General features: G+C 43.8%; 1 protein-coding gene across 1 annotated transcript in view; it reads left to right on the top strand.

Moving 5' to 3' along the window:
- LOC147674001 (uncharacterized) overlaps positions 1-20,910 on the top strand; it is a 124,399-nt gene that overhangs the window by 46,457 nt on the left and 57,032 nt on the right. The window contains exon 5 of the mRNA XM_086945088.1: positions 8,713-8,945. Coding sequence (XP_086801214.1) covers positions 8,713-8,945 — 233 coding nt within the window. The remainder of the gene's footprint in view (positions 1-8,712; positions 8,946-20,910) is intronic.

Genomic DNA, 20,910 nt, shown 5'->3' with positions numbered 1-20,910 from the left:
AATGGTTTCCAACATGCTAAGATGCTGGAGCCAGCCGTGAACAGCATATCTTTAAACAGAAGCAATTGCTTTAGCCAAGCAATCAAAGAAAAGTTAGACAAGCGGAAAAAAGAGAACAGTTCTAACCATGAGAAGACAGTAATGCACGGGTGGCAACTAAGCTTGGGATTTTTCGGATTCTGACTAAAACTCTGTGCAATTCAAAACCAGCTGTTAACGAGAGTGAGCAGGGCAACCTCGAAAATATAAAGCGGCATAGCGTACAGATGTGGAGCAGCACAGGGACATACAAATCCCAGGCGGAATGAGAAGCGCGGCCTACGTGTCACGACGATAAAGCATCATTATTCTACCCACAAAGACAGCATTGCAATGGGCTACTCGTCTAAAAAGAAATGTAAATTAACTTTTGGAGGTTATTAAATAAAACACTACCTAGATAGCAATCAAACCGCTAGTCCATTTTTAAACGTAATCAGCACAGTTATGAAAAAACACGGGAAAAGGGTGACATTTGAACATAAATTAACGACCTCAGCTGCACCGGGCACTATGTGCATTTAAGCTTTAAATCTAAGCAGGCGCAGATCATTCTTCTGTTAAAATACGTAAGCAACACCTCAGATTATTACCCGTACATCTCCTGGAAAAACACGTACTTACTTAAAGCGCGGACAACAGAAGAGGCACGATGTAAGCAGGAACAGAGTGAGAGAAAGGGTAGAGAAAGGGAGAGAAGGGAGAAGGAAGACATGGAGTGAAAAGGGTGAAGGCAAGAGAAGTTGAGAGGAAGAAAGAGGGTGCGAGAAAAGATGGAAAGAAAGAAAGAGAAGTGGAAACGCGAGACACGGCCTGGCGGCCGTGAAAGTGAAAGTACGGCCGCCCGGCCATGGGCAGTGAATAAATTAGGGGAGGAGAAATGCCTGAGGCAGAGCGCACGCTGGGGGAAGCTCGTGGGAGGGAGGCTGGTGGCTTTGATGTGCATTGTGGACGCGCTTTTTTCACGGGCACAGCATCAAATCGCCGCTGATGGTTAAGCTCTTGTTAAGCTCCAAAATCTCTCGCAAGCTCAATGCGCAAGCGCATTGACAGGCTCGACCTAAAAAATGGTTATACTTTAGTGTGCTTTTAACAAGCTTCTCGTACCTTTGCCACTTTTTCGGTTTAGTGTAATTGCTATACTTACCACTTTATTAGGTTCTTGAGCTGCTTCTTTGCTGTTTCTGTTTCGAGGAAGCAAATGTGCACAGTTCACGATTTGATTGGTCAGATTTGTTAAAGCATAGTTAAATGAGCAAATGTCCACTGTAGTGACATGTATTGTCCTAAAGCTCTAGGTTTAACTCCGACACCTAGTAAATGCTCCTCCAATCATTGAGGAATTGGCACAGTTTACTGAATCTGCATTTTTATACAGCAGCAAGTCGCCTATGTATGTATGTGTGCTAACCAGGTTTGAAAATGACACTCTTCCTTTGCTTACCAGTGTTTTTTTCCCGGGTTGCTCTTTGATCTGGTCTGTCCTACTCCTGAGTCTGCTTAAGTCTTTACTACGTGGCTGCATAATTTATGTAAAACTGGTTGCCGCCTATCCCCTCCACAGATTTCAGGCCTAATGCTCACCACTGCCTGCAGTGTTAAAGATGGGAAGAGGGGATGTTTGTCTTTATCTATTTTTGTACAAAAAAGGCAGATGACAACTTCGCCTTCCAGTTTTAAAATGATGCAGTTTTTTTATCATATGTACATTAGTTAATATTTCAGTGTGTCAGATTTAACTTTTTAAGCCACTTTTCTGTATGCAACCCTGATGAATGGAGCTTCCTTCATTCCCCTACTCAGTTAACAATTCCTCCACCGGTTCGAAGCATGGGCAAATGTTCATTGTGCAAACCTAATTCTAATGTTTTAAAGCCTACAGAAATTACAGACCTGTACATGAGAAGTAACAAATTTGTCTGGCAGAACCTACTATGTGGGTAGAGGGGAAAGTGTGACACCCACTCCTTAGAAAATATCTCACACTGGTTGGTCCATCTGATTGAGCAAACTTTGAAGATCCCAAAAAGATGTGAAAAAAACTAGTCTTTAAAAACCTGCGGTCTGAGTAGGACACATCTTCCACCTACAGAAAAAGTGTTTAAAAATAAAGGGCGGTTCTTGTCTAAATGCAGTAGTAAACATTTTCCTTTGTCAAAACATAGTAAACTTCCAGAGATAGGAAAATTCAAACAGCAGATACGTTGAGTTCAGATGTTTGGTGTGGTTTTGACACTAGACTGTTATGTAACAAAATACATAGTGATTCATTCAGCAAAGAGCCCTCTCTGATTTCACATGTTTCGTATGTAGATGAAGAGTATGTGCCGCTTTCAATGCTGGGTCATGCCTTGTCGGTGGTCATGTCAGGACCAGCAGCCCATTTGAGTCGTGGCGGGAGTGCATCAGACCTCTTGCTCTAAGATTAGTTTAGGGGCTCAAAAACAGCACCCCTTGGACTTTCTGCCAAAATTTTGCACTTAGAGGGGGTTGTGTTCATTGTCATTTTGTTCCTCCATGCCACCAGGAGCAGACTCCTTGTTGGTCTGAACGACCAACTAAGCAGTTGTACATTAGCTTGAGAGAAGAACAATGGTTCTGTGGGTCTCATTGAAACACGGTTATTTTCCTTTCTGCCAGACAATTTGAACTCCAGTTATAAACATCAAGAGAGAAATTTCATCATGGCCTTTCAAAATGTGAATCAATTGTATTTTCATTGGTTAACATATCAATAGACAGTGCTGATACCTGCACCCGACTCCAAAAGTTATAGTGCAAAAATATATCCAATATGATATACATGTGTACAGCGTGCAGTGTCCCTTATTTTCAATACGCTTTCCAGCACAATATGTATGTTGGTCAATGTTCTTATGAATTCCACATTAGACAATCCATAAGTTTATTTCAACCCATTAGTTTAATCATATGGGTCTCTTTAGGACTAAAAAGCGCCACCCGACATGCCAATTGAAAGGAAGAGGTAAAAAGGCCATTCTGTATCACATGATGCTTTATCATAGTGACGACCAAGTGGCAGAAACATTGAATGCACACACCTGCTTTGGAAAAGTCTCCCAGCTGCCTTACGCCACACGCAGGATCTCAGTGTTTTCAAGAAACTTCTTAAAACCCACCTTTTCAAACAAGTTAAAGTTTTCATTTAAGTTTCCCTCTCACACGCACAAGTCCGTATCGCGCCAGGATACTCGTGAGTAGTTGTGCGCGTTATAAGTCTCTTATAACATAACATAACATAACTCACCCCTCATCATGCCATTAATGATCACATGCTTCTGTAGCATAAATCCTATGGCGTCTATCAACTTCAGACCACAAGAAATGTGAAATATTTGCTGGCTCCACAATCCTTATTATGGGTGCTGGGGAAGGGTATCCAACTTTTCATGTCTGAGAGAAATCTTGGCTTATCCACAATTAGTATTATAGCGGCCACAACAGAAGTCGTATGTGTCGCACGAATCCTAAAGAGTAGTGCAAGGCATGCGCATTTGTGACGGAACCATATATTTACTACACTACTCCACATTCAAAAGAAGCTTCAACAGAAGTCATACATGCCCCATAAACAACAGCTAATGCTATCCATAATATAAACATTATGAGGCATAAAACCGGCAAGGCCTAGCCATTGCAAGCTTCTTTCCTTAGACACATTTAGCCACATCTTTGTAGGTAAATACCGTCCACTCTTGTCTCCTAAGCCATGCATTGATGAACAACCATCAGCGCAAGGATGGCCATAGCAATCTAAGAAGTTGCCCTAATGAGCGTGTCCAAATAGATCTTACTAGTGATTCTTGGAGAGTAGGGTTCAGAGCCAAAATCAGCTGAACAATGTGCCCACATGTTTGAGCAAATAGAACAGCTGCTGACGATTCATCCTAAGTTTGATTTGTTAAGAATTAAGTATTTTCTCGTTTTCTGCCCAGTACGTCGAGATACTTTGTTTGACTCCCAATCTCATGCCTTTTAGCATACCTACCTCCCTTCTAGAGTCTTCTTTTACTCCATTGCAACTTGCTCTTACATTGCCCATCCTGGCTCCTCACCTGTGCCTCATCAACAGGCTTCTGCTTGAATTGTCTAAGTAAATGCATGCCCCTTTCCATCAGGGCAGAAGACTGCCAGCCCTTGATTTGCCCCTGATAAACCTGTGCAACAGTACAGGCATAGATGGTGAAGCAGATTCCATCTTGTCATTAACATGCTACGCTTCCCCACCTTTTGCATTGTTGACTTCAAACACAGTCTATGAATACTGCATGCACACAACAACACCAAGCAACATCTGCAATGTGGGCTGATAAGGTAGTCTCTTTGGCTGCTTTAATGTGAGTGAAAACCAGAGAAACTGTTTTCCTAAAAAGCTCAGGGTGTGGCACTAGAAGCCGCTTAACCTAAAGGAAGTTGCAATTTTTTGGAGCACAGCTTGGATTATTGTAACTACAGATTTTTCACAAGATCCCTTAGATACATATCAAATGCTCTTTTCGATGGAGCCCATTCATAGTAGGTTCGGGAATCTCTGTATGCCACAAAAAATATGTGGGAGGTAGTTCTTTTACAGCCACAGCATAGTTTTTAGTATGGGTTATCTGCATATAGGATCAGAATATCCACTTCACTTCTACCCTATTTCTGTTGGCGGTATTCTTCATGGTATTTGGAGATTTTAGAATAAGAATGCAATATTTCCAACCATTAATATTCTGCCTCCCCCTTGTATTTATGATTCAATCTCTCATGCTAATATTTTTACAGTACAGATAAGCATATAATAAATAAAAAGCACAGAATGCACAATAGAACTGTAATGAAACGCAGGCCAGTGATAAAACCTGTGCTGTGGCTTGAAACACCTTGTATACTTTCACAATCACTAAAAGATTGCAAACACCAGAGCAGCCCTGACAATTAAAACACAACACAATAGCAATGCAGTTACTAGAATATTGGTGTGGTATAGGCAGTGCTCACAAACCTGAATGACTCCCAAATTCTAAAATATTGTTCTCACAACGTTGCAAACAATAGGATCCTAATCCTTCAGCTAAAGCTGAGATAGCTAGTAGCTGGTTTGAAGATCTACTGTGAATCGCGAAAAACAAACTGAAACTAAGAAAACACTGTGGCGATCTGTAGCACGGTGCATTGGTAACATGGAAGGTAAAGACAGATTTGTATGTGACATAAGGAAAATAAAAAAAATAGTTATTGAGGCTGGAAAAACTAGCTTTTCTCCTGATTCAGTTTTAGGTGGGTGGTTTAGAATGGGGATTTCATGTAAACCTGCTGCCCTAGGGGCTCCTGGTCCGCCGCAGCTCCTCACATAGAGGCAACAACCACAATGAGGAACGAGGATGAGATTTATTCTATCCATGCTAACAGTGCATGCATACAAACATGAAGTATGTCATTCAGCAAGAAATTAGCCAATATTGGCATGACTTGTCTTGCATAATTGCAGACACAGCAGTGGGGTTTCCCTCTTTGATCATGAGGATTCTTTGCTTCCGGTCTGTTTGATCTTTACAACCAGTACCTAACAAGGATACGATCTACCATGTACACAGATGTTGTCACTGTCAGGCTGAGCTTGAGTTCAGCCTGATGTTTGTGCAATGTCATCCACAGGAAAGGAGAACATGTATAAATTATAGAGCACGTCTGTTCTTTTAGTTCCACTAACTCAGCCATAAGTGAGAAGGTTTGAGACTAAGCTTCATAACATTACTGCTTAAAAGCAGCGTTTTGGGATTCAAGTTACAGAAAGTTTTAGAGTCAGGAACAGACTAAAAGAAATCAAGATTTGTTTTCCTGAGTAACATATTTCCCTCATAATCACCTCTTTATTTTCGGGCAATCTTTGTTTCTAAAATTGTTCAGGATTCCTTTGCCCATCTTCATTCCAATGGGGAAAGGACTCAGTCCTACTTTTGTGGCTCCATTGTCCTTATTTTTCTTGGCGTCACAGCTCGGTTTTCCTCTCATTACAGATGACCAAAGTTGAGCTGACGTACCCTATGAATTCTACAGCAACCCCTCCCATACTTCTTAACGTATTTGCGAAAAAGCTAAATAAAAGTAAAGCAGGGATGAAACTTGGAGCAAACTAAAATGCAAACACAACCTCAATGTTGGCGAGTAGCCATGTACAAAAATCAGAGAGAGGGGAGAATGGACCACTTGTCCTGTATAACCAGAGTCTTTGTTTTTGTGGGAACCGTCCTAAAAACCCTCATATATGTACACAGGCGGTATATCTTGGTTCTCCGCCTAGGTGTACTGTTACAGCATCATCATTGGGTCTTTTCCTTTGTGCTGACCTCCGTCTCGAGGAAGACTAACTGGTTTGTCAGTAGTGGCCAAATGAAAAAGAGAGGGCGTGCTCGTGCTCTGGTCAAGTGAGTTAAAATTCCCTTCACCACTTTTGTCACACGTATTCATTGAAAAAGTTGTGATCTGTAAATTAAAAACGGTAGTTGTGCTTGTATAGATCCAGTTACCGATCTATTGCACTGGTATTGGTCAACATGTTTCAGCCTTGTGGATGCTCTAAAGGCTTTCGTCAGGACCTAGGTCTGTTCTTAAGAGCGCTTTTTGACTCCTAATAGGGGGGTGTACTCACCACCCTTGTAGTGTTAAGTCAGATCTGTGGTATCTGTACCTTCTTTTATTATTGTGCTTTGCCTCCTCTGGATACCCGAGAGCTAAGGGAAACCCAATTCGGTTTCAACAAGACCCTCGCTTGCACTGGCTCTGTGTGCGGTGCCCCGGGGCCCTGCACAAAGAGCTAGAGGGTCTTTTTGAAACCAAATTGGGTTTCCCTTAGCTTTCCGACCCGATTGTTTCAACAAGACCCTCGCTTGTACTGGCTCTGTGTGCAGTGCCCCGGGGCAACGCACACAGAGCCAGTATAAGCGAGACACCATAACACATGCTTATGAGTGGAATGCTTGCAAAAAGTCTCAGCAGTAATATAAGCTCAAACCATGTTCCTGTCCATCATTCTTTGCAAATCACATCATTCCAGCAAGGAGCAACCATATGTAAGTTAGTCTTTATACTCTTTCTTCTGTTCCAATAAGAATAGTCCAGCCAGCCCAAACTACCAACTTTTATCTGAATGTGAACATAATCAATCCCAGATTGTTTTCGGAAATAAAATCTTAAACATTCTATCCATTTTTGATGGTGGGTGTTAGGGCAACTTAGATTTCTGGGACTTGCAGATTTTCAACCATCTGGGAGTATTCCTACTGAGTTGCCAAGTCTTGAAGTAAGTGCTGTTGAATAACTAGGCCAACAGCTTTCTGCTATCAACCACTGCCTCACTGTCTTCACCATGTGAAAATAACCCATAGTAGGACACTTGAAAACCTGGATTTTCAGATGATAGCAGAGTGAACCCAGCCTTTTCTTGTAGACTAATGTGGCTGGAATATCCTATGTAGTGTGGCACTTCACAACATAGGTTATTGTGTGGATGGTGTTATCTCGTAATTGAAAGTGCTATGCCCTGTTGTTCTGTGTTTTGTAATTATAACATTCTTATGCATAAATTAAAGAGCTTATCTTTTTCAAAGTCACAGCCCAGACTGGATAATGAGGGTATTGCGTTGAATCGAAATTTGATGTGAGAAGCCCCCTATTGTGCCTCCGAGACACAACGCACGACAGGCGGCGGCTGCGTAAGAAGCGAGATTGCTTCCGCGGCCGCAGGGAATCTGTCAAAAACAAGCCCACACGTAAATTCAAGAAAACAAGCAAATATACAATACAACAGCACGCGCGGTGAGCCGCGCAAGCGGAAATGATAATAGACCCCCAAAGGAGAAGAGAAAAACACGACTTATCTGGCTGACTAGCAGCGAAGAAAGAGGGGGAGCAGTAGAGTTGGAGCATCTATCTGGGCTTCAAAGACACTGTTGAAGGACTCCGGCTGATCTGCGCCCATTATGTCATGGACTTTGTAGTTTTTCATGCTTGGAATGTTGTGGTTTGGAACTGTTTTTCCCTAGATCTGGGAAAGAAAAGTTGTTTGGTGCTTTTTCTGCCTGCTGTGTTTTTTGGTTATATTAAAGCGAAGAAGGAAAAAGCATACTCAGAGCCTCCGGTCCTGCCAAAGAATTACTAGTGTCAATCAGGTTCCGGCTTCCAACAGCTCCTTGATTTAGCGATGACTGCTCACCCTCACTGGCCCTCGGAGAGTCAAGTGTACAATGAGAGTATCTTGGTTAACCACCTTAGGAACAGTAGTGCATGAGGTTTTAAAACTCTAGTGGTACACCACAGGACCAACCATAGATATTGCCCTGTAATCATCTGACTACCACAGGATCCCAAGTAGGTTTCTCACAGTTGAGCATAGAAAGTCCTACTTAGATTCTGCAGCTTTAATTCATATCAATAATGCTGTGTTGATAAAAATAATGTCAGAAATTCATATACTGGTGCAAAGGCAGGCGTACTAATCCTATTATATTATTTCTGAATTTTGAGACTTTATTTTTTGTATTTGCGATATATGATATCAGAATGATGTTCAGCTAATTGTGATTGGCATGTATCCTGTATTCTTTTAAAGTAAAACTGTAGGCTTATATTTCTAACCATTGCATTTAATTATTTTATTTATTTTCAAAGGAATTAAATCATACGAGAAGGAATCTGGCCGTGCAGACAAGCCTAACACCAGTCATATCTCTCCTTACCTTCACTTTGGTCAAATCAGTCCCAGGACCGTGTTACATGAAGCACACTTTACTAAGAAGAGTGTACCAAAATTTCTAAGAAAACTTGCATGGCGAGACCTCGCCTATTGGCTACTTGTTCTGTTTCCAGACATGAACGTGGAACCTGTCAGACCTGCATACAGGGTAAATCACATTGATTAAGTGTTTAAAATTATTATAATATTAGTAGCTCCCGAAATATAAGGGTCACAGCTGTGCTTCTAAAAGTGTGTACAGATAAAATGAATGTCACAATATATTAGAGATGAGGCAAGGAAAATATCTTTCTAAAACAGGCATTTAATGCATTTCTAGGAGTACTACCATTTTAACTTCCATTCATTTTAATATATAATTTTCTGTCAAGGTTGAATACTCATGGATTAACGATTTGTCTTGAAAAACTATTGAATGTTGGCATCTGATCAGCCTTCATTCCATAGTTCTATGTCTTGATATAATCCTTATTTCTCCTTTGTTAAAAGTAGACCTAAATCTAGTAGTGCAGTAGTTTTTGGCTAGGTCCAATAGAAGGAAGTGACTAGATCATAATTGTCAGACCCTGTTCAGAGGGCCACATGGAAAACCTGGGCTACTGGACCCCATCTGTAATGGTTTAGGTTGTTTCCCATTGGTGGCCTGCCCCTATTGTGGCTCTCCAAACTGGGCTGAGTTCAACCTTTCTACACTTGACTGCCAGGGTAGGGAGGATAAGCAGTTGCTGGCTTCTGAGGGAGGTGGTGTGGTGTGCAAAGGCTCAGAACAGACAAAATAAACTGATGTCCAGCCTAGTGCTTGTCATTTTGAAGAATAAAGTATTTTAATCACGGAGCAGTCTTAAACACTACTCAATCCAGCCTGCAAATACAGGGTAATGCCCATGATCAGTTTCCCTGTGGGTGTTACACCTCCCTTCTCTACGTGAGCTCTCCCACCAGGCTGACCATGTATAGTCTAGTCTCTCAGTAATCTTTTGACGAGGCATGACGTAGGCTTGATCATTTGTCTCAAACTTCGGAACTGGTTTGGGGTCTTTCTTCAAGATTCCTTCTCAGGCTACTCGCCAAACTCAGACTTTGTGTAGACCGATGCTTCTCACAGCATGTGATACTAGAGCCTCCACAACTAGACACAAAGACTATTATCAACGTTTCTGAAGCTGTAATTGGGAACAGACGAAAGAGCACTCTTGACCTAGAAACTTCTTCACCTTGAACAACAGAAACCAGTCCCACCCCATCCATTAACCAAATAGCATTGCCCAGGAAGAAATCAGCAGATTCATGCTAACAAAGCCTTCAGGGAATTTCAAAAGCTTGCCCTGTCTCCATCCTCCTTACTTCAGTGCCTGCATCTTCATCCTATAGCCATAGGAATGCAGCCAATAAGCTTCCACTTTCTGGAGAAGTGATCCTCACCTTCAGTCTTGTGCCACGCCAAACCACAGACATCCAAAATCATCCTAGTGGCTTCAGTACTCCAACTCCTACACATATAAAGTCCTACACTCCTAATGAATACTTGTATTTGCTTGACATACACACAGGATAGTAGCAGAATGTTGTGGGTTTGACTTAACAGGTACACTTTACACAAGAGGGCTCAATAGGCCACACTTCCACTGATAAGGATAACAATGAGCTGGTCAACTATAAGATCTTGCACCTTTCACTGTCTGGGACCTCTCTGTAGGCCATTGCACAAATGTGAATTCAGGCTCAAAATAAGTGAAGATACCCAAACACCAGCAGTCATACACACAGGGCTGGGTTATACACCCAGAAAACCATGCATTGGACATTCCCATCCCAACAAACGTTGTTGTTTAATTTTCCAATGGTTAAAGTTAGTGGTCACTGACAAACATTTTGGTGACAAAGACTTAGTTTTCTTGGAATTGGAATTGGAATTGGAATTGGTATTTATAAAGCGCGGCTGTCGCTCCGGAAGAAGCATCCTGGCGCTGACTGGAAGGTGTGTAGAAGGATGGAATTGGGCAGGGTTAGATGGTGTCCCGCACATACTCATCAGATAGGCTGAAGATCCATGTTTTAAGTTGTTTCCTAAATTGGCTTTCGTTGGTCAGGAATCTCAGATGCTGGGGCATAGCGTTCCATGCTTTGGAAGAAAGGTGGGTAAGAGTTTTACCCCCTTTGGTTTTTAGGTTGAAGTTGGCTAGTGTTATTAGGTTGTTGTTGGAGGATCTCAGAGTCCTCTGGGGGTTGTAGCGGGGATAACGTTTGATTAAGTACTTGGGGCCAGTGTGGTTGAATGCCCGAAAAGCAACCGTTAGGATCTTGAATAGAATCCTTTTGTGCAAGGGTAACCAGTGGAGGGTTCTTAGGGCGGTGGAGGCTGAAGATCTTCTGGGGAGTTTAAGCACCAGCCTGGCAGCCGAATGCTGAACACTTTGCAGTTTTTTGAGTGTGGCTTTTTTCACACCTGCCAGGAGACCATTACAGTAATCTATGCGCGAGAGGATCAGCGCCACAGTTACCGTCTTTCTGGCTTCAATTGGTAGGAAATCAAAATTTTTTTTAAGGGATTTAATGATTCCGAAGCAGCTTCCTGCCACTGTCCTGACATGCTGGTCGAAGGATAGGTCAGTATCGAAGGTGACTCCAAGGTTTCTTGCAGTTACGACAGTCTGGGGGGGGGGGGGGGCTGTGGAGTCCTCTGGCCACCAGAGATGGGGACAAAAGTTGACGTTTTTCCCCATGGGGAGGATCTCTGTCTTCCCTGTGTTACACTTGAGATGGTTAGTTTCCATCCATAGGAAGACATCTTTCAGGCAGTTTGTTAGATTTTGTTCGGCAGTTGTGGAGTTCTCCTCAAGTGGGACTATGAGTTGGGTATCGTCGGCATAAGATGTAACAGTGATACCGTATGATTCGATCAGAGAGATAAGGGGTATGAGGTAGACGTTAAAGAGCAGAGGGCTTAAAATAGAACCCTGTGGGACTCCTGATCGTATCTTTTTCTCTACTGATCTGAAAGGTCCTAGTTTGATGGATTGTGATCTTTCGGTAAGGAAGGATATTATCCATTCTAATGCTAGGTCAGAGATGCCGATGTCCCTAAGTCTGTCTAGGAGTATGAGGTGGGAGATTGTGTCGAACGCTGCCGTGAGGTCCAACAAGATCAATACGGCGTTTTTCCTTTGATCTTGGAGAAGTTTTATGGAGTCAGTCAACTCAATCAGGGCTGTTTCTGTTGAGTGCTGTGGACGGAAACCTGATTGTTGGGGGTGGAGGATATTATTTGTTTCCAAATGGGTTTTGAGCTCCCTGTAGACTATTTGTTCTGTGATTTTCCCCAAGACTGGGAGGAGGGAGATTGGGCGGAGGTTGGTTAGGTCTGATGGGGGTTTGTTCGGCTTTTTCATTAGAGGTTTAACGGTGCCGTGTTTCCATGCACTAGGGACAATACCAGTGCTGAGGGAGGTGTTCACTATTTCATTTATGATGGGATTGACTGTGTCAATCAGTTGATGCAGGATGCTGGGAGGGCAGGAGTCGGAGGGGGCGCCTGACTTGCATGCTAGGATGACTTCCTTGGTTTGTGCTAGAGTGACCTGTGAAAAGGTCTTTAGGAATGCCGTGGAATTATCTTCTTGTTCCTGTCTGAAGGGGGACTGTGAACGTTGGTATGGAGGGAAATTTTTCTGAATAAGGTTGATTTTCTCTTCGAAGAAGTCTGCTATTTTGTCGCAGAGATCTTGAGAGGGAGGTATTTCAGACTGTAAGGTTTTAGGATGAGCGAAGGATTTCACTATTGCAAACAGGGTTTTTTGCTTTTGTTTAGCCTCATTAATGGTTCTGGTGTAGAATTCTTTTTTGGCGTTTTTTATAGTAGAGTGATAGCTTTTCCTTAGTTGGACGTAGGAGTTTCTGTCCATACTATCATATGTTTTTCGCCATTTGCGTTCTCCTTTTTTGCAAAGCAGGTGAGCTTTGGCTACTTCTGGTGTGAACCAGGGGGCGTTAGTTTTGGTTATTGTACCTGTTTTCCTGGTGCGTTTGGGTGGGGCACGGATTTTGATTTCGTGTGATATCCAATTGTGGAAGCATCAGACTTTGATGACGAACAAACAAAGAAGGAGAAAGCAGCAAAGAAAAAATGAAGGAAGAGAAAGGAAACCACTGACAAAGGTAGAAATCAAGAATGAAAAAGAACCTTCAATAATGAGATAAAGAGATAGGAAGTGTATTGTGGAGGACTGAAGATGTATACATTTGAATCAAGACTTTTACCTGAGTGATCTATTGCCTAGTCATGGAATGTGGACATTGTAAAGTCACAGATTTAGTTGCAAAACATTGAAACTGTTGTAATGTTATCAATAGATGGCCTACATGGTGATTTGGGCTTCAGCAGCATGGACCGTAGTAGTATTTTTGCCAGTGCACCCAGGCAAGTTCAGAGACAAAGGTGATGTGTGTGGAACCCATAAATTGTGAATGTTAAATGCTTCATTGTGGTCTGTGCGCACCACAGAGAAACCAGTACTTATCATACTAGAAAACAGTGTGGCAGTCTAATGTGAAATGCACTCCTAGTCCTGAGGCCCAATGAAGTTCAATAAGAAATGCATAAATCCAAGGCGCAGAGGCAGATGACTAAGGTCACCAGTATACAGGCCATCGGAGATGGGGCCCTAGAGTTTAGGCTTTAACATTGGAGAATTTGGAATACTTCACTACAACGTATATACAAAAAAAGTATATTAAAACCTGACAAGCCTTTCTTGTAGTGGCCTTTGTTGACTTAAAGGCTCTGGTCATCATGCATCCAGAAACAAATCCTAAAAGAGAAGAGGCAAGAAGTGCATTATCGGGATTTTAAAAGGTGGTCAATGAGAGGACATGTTTTGGGAGGGGCGCTAAAGCCAAGCATTTGTAGATCCAATTAATACATTTTAGATTAGATATAGTACATTAGAGGGCCTGCAAACATGTTAAATGAAAGATTCTAATATGACGCCAATTAAGCATAGAGATTAACTGGATTAGTTAAAAACGGATATTGTGTCTTAGTTGTGATTGATGAGATTTAATAGTGTCGGATCTAAGGGTTTACTCTACAATGCCCCAAAAAAGGTGTGCTGCCTCCTCTAGATATGCTTACATTTCAAAAATGTAATGCTTCAATTTGGTCTCAAGATTTTTCCCATTTGATGTTCTGTCATTTTTTTTGACAGCACAAACGGAGCAGGTGCGAAATCGGAGTCATTTTTTAATAAGAGTACAGTGGATGTCTTTTTCAGTCTTTGACACACGGACTTCATTTTGCATTTGTTACCAGCCTTTTATTTTGGATTCAAGCATGCTGCAAGTGATTAACAACTTTGTTGGTGAAACCCACAATGAACTAGGCACAGAGTCATCCTTAGATTTCTTAATTTCTGTCATTGGATTTACAGGTGTTTCAAAGTGGTCTGTCTGGAAACTGCACAGTAAAAGAATAGTTGATAGGGTGATAGCGGCGTACCAACAACAGATACTCCACTACCATATACTCACCTGGGCCCATGAACACACAAATACAATTGAGTAAACCTCTGGAGTCAAAGTATATAATTTTCTCCTCAGTTTCCAAGATTAGTTATTCAAATACTCCTAACTAACCTTTCACTGATCAAAAAGTTCTTTCCTCTGGTCGATGGACCATTAATTGAACTAGTTGATGGTGAAAATGATATAAGCTGACTTGTTCTTTATTCAATGTAAATAACCACTGACTCGGGAATGTTTTAAATCTTTATCTAAATTTCAAACGCATGTGAACCATCTCAAATACACGGTGCAGTCACCATCATTCTTAGGAGAGAAAATTCATTTAATTCATCAAACAAAAACTTTGGACTCCTGCAATGTTCAACGCTCAGAAAGGGAGAGGATAGAGCGAAAAGAACATCTGCAAATAGCGAGAAAATACATTTAAAAAGAATGGTGTGAAGACCAACCTTCTGGCCAAAGGGCTGGTAAGGGTCCCCCTTGGATAGCTCAGGAAACATAGACTTCAGAACCGGTTAGGTGACCAATCTAGAATACAGACGATTGTGTAGCACCCCTATTCCTCCACTAGATTCTTCTGCTATCTTCTGTCTGACCTAATTAAATTAGGATAGAAGGTTCTGCATTCGGCTCTTCATCAGCATCTCACAGCATCTCTCCGAGCAACAGCACCGCCCGCAGCCACAGCATCTCAAATCGCTCTCTCTCTAATAACTAACTAAGGCTATCTCAATTATACCTTTCGTTTTCCATGTACAACCCATTAATGTTTCAATATCGTAAAAATACTAAATCTAATTGGTCAGGCAAGGGGGAAGATCATCACACCATGCTTACATGAAATTAAATTCTGTTAAACCATTGTTCACAAACCCATACCCTTAATTTTTATTCATAACTTTATTTCCCACCCACATTCATGTTTTATTTGCAACAAAATTGTATACAGTCTAAATGTAATTCCACGGCGTTGAACATTTCACCGTCCGTTCCCAAGCTAGGACACTTTGCGACCTTGGCAGTCATTCAATATCCAATATCCAAGACATCATTCCGGGTTAACTTTCAGTGCCCATGCGCAGTCTTCATATTACTCGGCTTACTTCAGTTATATATGAGAGGCCCAAATACGCACTAGTGATAGTCAGAAAGACAGATGTTACTTTAAAAAATAAATGGTTTCACTGTATACCACCCACCTCTACTCTACTCCAGTTTATTTATTTGACTTATCCCCGCGTTAGCTTTAGTAATAATCACTCGGTTTATTTGAAGCAAGCAGATGCCACGCACGCGAGTCTTCAAAACTCCATTTTAGTATTTTCTGCTCATACACAAGAATTTCCTTCCAAGCGAAAGAGATGCAGTTGATGCATGCGCAGTAAAGATTTCCCGTTTAAAGGTGTTTATTCTTTCATTCATGTTATTATTATTAGTAAACACATAAGCAAGCTTCACTAACCCGCGTAGTTGTGTGGTGCGCATTAGTGTTACACAAAACAATTTAAATAATTTGTTAGCGGGTTAAAGGAGCGGATTTAGTCTCTTTTCTACGAGTCTGTGCTCCATCAATAGGACAAAACATCACAGAAGCAATTGCAAAAAAACAAACTTGGGAAGAAAGATGGCACTGTTTGAAACTCAAGGGTAGAGGTCATTTGAGAATTATTGGTTTGCCGGCAGGTAATATAAAGCAGACCTTTGAAATTCTGTACACATGTCACCAACTCCCTTCTGATGCACCCTCTTAAAAATGTGTGTATCATGAGCTAGAATGCAGCTATGTTCCATAGTGCAAAGGCCAGCAAAAAGACTTCATTGCGTTATAGTTTGTAATTCACCTTTCTATTTTCAGAGCATGATGGACCACAGAAGCAAGCATTTTAAAGTTTTACAGCTTTGGTTCTTTTTGGATCTGCCTCCATCCTAGCCTTTTGTGAATACATCCTTCACAGTCTGTTCTGCATATCCTAGCTCCAGGCCTAGTCCCTATGTAGGAAAGTCATCCCACAATTGTTTTGTTAAAAGGCATTCTTTCTTGTGCCCATTGATGGATTGTAAAAATTATTTGACTTAGGGGGTGTAGTCGAGTAGGCCAAGATGGCGACTGCAACCTAATGTTACCCCTGGTCCTCCACCAACTTGCCGACACCATCCGTGCCTGATAGCCAATTCTGTGCCTCCTTCGAATGTTGGAGAGGAGGCAGGCATGGCCCCGCTGCTGATCCGGCCCTGCGGTGAGCGACTGGCTCCATGCACCCGTGGTGCCACTGGGAGAAGCAGTGGAGCCTCCCCCCACGCGTACGCCTTGCTCTTGGGGGAGGGTCAAGCTCGTATAGCCATTCGGGCTTCCGGAGGCGGTGGCCTGAGGTAACTGACTGCGATGGAGGAGAGTGGCTCAGTCTGTATGGAGGCTTGTGCTCCATCGTAGTCCCTGCTAGAGATCTGGAGGCCGGCCCCATGCCTGTGTGGCACCGCGTGGCAGTCACGCAGGCCGCCTACCTCCCCGCTCTGTTATGTGTTTGCCTGACGTGGGGGGGGCGGGAGATGCTCTCGTGGAGCAGACTTCAATGGTCTATGGGTATGGATTGAGTAATGCAGGAAGAGTAGAAGCATTAAGAAAAAGGTACACAAAAAACAAACTTTTTCAGGAAATATGCAGTGATCCTGAGATTCCAAAAAGAGCAGCATTCCTTCAACATTACAGGGTATGAGCAATTATTAGACTATAGCCCTTCTTCCATCCTCTGTTGCTGCTGATGCTTCCTTCAACCACCTGTTATAACACACAAAGGCCTTTGCTGATAGGTACCTTGCCACTGGTGGACTAGAGCTGCGTGACTTGTTGCTTACTGTCTGCTGGTACTCCGAAAATGCTATGATGGACCCCAGTACAGCTGCTGGAGATTGCTGCCTGTTCACAGCTGCCTAATACAGGGGAGACAATTGACTGCATTGCTGTTTTCTGGGTAGGTGGAGTGGGCCAGAGACTGGCTGTGACTGATGCTGTGACTTGAGGGACGCTGCCACTCTGGCTGATCATGCTGCCTTCGGATACGCGGGCAACAGTTTTGAGAGGACAGGGACCCTTATCTGACCCGCCTTTGTTATGGCCTAGATCATCCGGACTTATGTAGCTATGGGGCGAGACAAGCCATGGCTGCCATGGACAGCCGTGGGTCCGCCCGAGGCTCCCCCCGGCGCGCAGTGACCCCAGCACAGCCTGAACTTTCCTTCACATTGCAGGCAATCCAGGACTCTTGTGAGGCAGTGGAAGATAAGGTGGGTGAGGTACAAACCAATGTCGCCGCGACGGTGACTGAGGCCGAACCAGGGTCTTCTCGGTGGAGGAGAACCTAGCTACGCTCAAGCTACTAGTTTCTAAATTACTGTTCACAACAGCGCAATTGGAGGAACGTGCCGAAGGCAGTGAAAATTGCTCCTGCAGAACAAAGAGTGATCCGGCATGCGGAGGGTCCTTATGAGAAGACCCACTCACCGGAGGACATTGCCCCTCCTAAACCACCCAGAAAGAAACTGGCTCAGCCCTGTTGGGTCTGTTCGTGCCCTCTGGGCGGACGTGCGTCCCTAGACTCTGACAAAGAGGATTCACGAGTGGGAGAGGGACACAGGACGACGATCTTGCAGATACCCTGGATCTCCTCCGATTGCAGACTGGCGCCTCCGGTGCAATGCCTTGAGTGTCTCCAGGTACACTCAGGGATAGTTTTTGGTATTGATGTGGTTCAGGTACTGGTTTTTCGTTCTTCTTTTCTACCTTGTCTGGATGCGACCTGGTCAGTGTTGGCGACACTCCTGTTGAAGTTTAAAGTGCATTCAAGGCTATGCACGTTTTCAGACATAGGTATGATACTGTAAGGGGTGGGGGACCTCCCCTTGGGACTACTGGTCTCAACACGTGTTAATATGAAGCATGGTCAAGGTTAGGGCGACAGATGCTTCTGGGGTAGAGGTATACGGTAGTGTTTTTTTTTTCTCATGTTTTGTTTTATTTTGTGTCATTTGCACACACACATATTTTCCTCCCACACCATTCACTGAAAGCGTGGGGCATCGCTTTGGCCTTCCCAGTCTCGAGGCATTACCACTCCCACTTCCGAGAGTTCTGGTACAGGGACCTCATGCTTTCGCATGCACTTTCTCTTCATTGATGCACATTGAGGCACTCTTTTGATCCTGAACAACCTATTAGATTACATCAAGAGGTCGACAGTCCTTAGGTACATACAAGGTTTCCAGCCAGTGGTGGTTCTTCTCCGGGAGACTCATTTGATGGGTACTCGATGCCATCTTCTGAGACACTGGTAATCACAGGGTCTATCATGCGGAATTTTCCGGGGCTCTTGAAGTGGCCATCCTGTTACTCAAGGGGTTTCTCCTCGTGGTCTCTGCTACCCATGTTGCCTCCCAGCTCCATCCCATTCTTCAAATGCACGCTAAGCAATTGTTGGTTTGGACTGACTCCTTGGGGATTTGCCATCCCTGGACACACACCTACACACACCTACACACACCTACACACACACCTACACACACACCTACACACACACCTACACACACACACCTACACACACACACCTACACACACACACCTACACACACACACACACCTCCTAAGAGACTCTTGCATTGACCTAGTGTGGCTCCCAACGTCTTTCAAATTTCCGAGGTCAGGACCCTGGCCCGAGCATCTCGGATCACTCCCCCTTTTTGCTCCAGATCGGCCAACCCGAGGAAGTGCTGCGCCCCATGTGGCGATTCAATGCTTGGCTTTTTAATGCCCAAGAATGTTTGGACTTCGTCAAGACCAAAATTCGCTCCAACCTAAAGGTGATTCATGGCACTGTGCCCTCTCTGGGGACGCTTTGGGCAGCTAGCAAATCCACCCTTAGAGGGGCGATTAAAGGCTATGTCCGGAAGGGAAAAGCAGAAGCTTGCTCAAATAGCAGCTTTAGAGACCCAAATTCTCGTCCTTCAACAAAGGGTTCTGTGGCAGCCCTCATCTGACATAGAGCGGCATTTGGTCTGTGCTACTTACCAGTCTCCGTGAGATCTCGCAGAAGGAGGCCAGGCCTTGCTGGAGAGCCTCAACACAGTGGGTTTACGAGCACGGAGATAAGTCAGGGAAACTTTAATATTGGCTAGCCAATAGGAATGTCATGTCTAGAGTGGTTCCCTCAATTTGCGATGCCCTGGATCACATCTACGTGTGGGCCCCCATGGAGGCCCAGATCTTTGCGAACTTTTACCGCACTTTGTATGCTGCAGTTCTTTGCCCCCACCAGGAGTTGGCCCACCTGATTCTCCTAGATACCCTATTGCCTTTGATTCCTCTGTCCCTTGTGAGGGACCTAGATCAGCCGATCATGCTAGAGGAGATTGGAGAGGTGCTTTGGGCTGTAGCTCTTTGGAAGACTCTGGGTCTAGATGGTTTCCAACAGGAGTTCCTTAGTAGATTCTGCTCTCTCCTTCTTGCCCATCTGTTCACACTCTATGCTGAAGCAGTGTAGAGGGGGCGTTTCGGATCGGGCTTGATACAACTATGATAGTTGTGCTCCCAAAGCCCAGCCAACTGACACTGTTGCTTTTCGTATTACCTTATAAATACCGATATCAAAGTGTTCGCCAAAATGTTGTTCAATCGCCTGTCTCGCACCCTTTTTCTCCTTGATTTATCCCGACCACTGTGGTTTTATGCTCAACCGGAGTACTCGGCACTGTATCCGGCGAGTCCAGGTGGCCCTCTCTCAAGCCCATCGCCTCTAGGGCCCTGCTACCTTACTCCTTGTGGACTTCTAGGAGACATTTGACACAGTTGACTGGGCCTAGCTGGATGTAGTGTTGCAGAAAGCCGGGCTGAGCCCCCATTTTCTTGCCCATGTTGGTCTCTTTTATGACAACCCGACTGTTCAGGTCAGGGTGAACTGTGCACTGTCCCCGCCCTTCCTAATCCGCTGCAGTACCTGCCAGAGTTGCCCCCTTCCCCTCTTTTATTTGTCCTAGTGATTGAGCCCTTGGCATGTCTCATCCGCTGTGATACTCGTCTTTGGAGGTTGTCTTGGGATGAGGGGCCGGAGGAGTACTTTGCTCTCTTACGCCGATGATATCCTGATGTTTCTGTCCGACCAGCAGGTCTCAGTGGCCCGCTGTATAGAGATCTGCAGGTGTTTGGTGATGCTTTTGGCCTCCAAATGAATGTATCAAAGTCCCTAAGAAGGCCTGTTACTGGGGACTCTAGCTGTTGATCCTGGCAACCTGAGATTCCGATGCGTCAGCTGTCATTTAAATATCTTGTAGTTATTTTTTCTTGTCTCCCGGATTTGGCTGGACACTTAACCTACCCCCCCCCCCCCCCCCCCCCCTTACTGCATCCGGTTACAGAGGACTTTCTGGTCTTCAAATTAACTGGGGAAAATCAGACTTATTCCCCATTACAGAGAGCACCCGAAGGACTATTTTTTAATTTCCCATAGAGGGAAAATTCAGTGCGCTATCTTGCACCTGCATTAGCAGAGACAGTGAATTAATACTTTATGGTAATTATGAGCCAGAGCTGGACAGACTATTGGCAC

The sequence above is a fragment of the Lissotriton vulgaris genome, chromosome 12 (genome assembly GCF_964263255.1).
Source record: "Lissotriton vulgaris chromosome 12, aLisVul1.2, whole genome shotgun sequence".
In the NCBI taxonomy this organism is placed as follows: domain Eukaryota; kingdom Metazoa; phylum Chordata; class Amphibia; order Caudata; family Salamandridae; genus Lissotriton; species Lissotriton vulgaris.
This window is presented reverse-complemented; position numbering and strand designations above follow the sequence as displayed.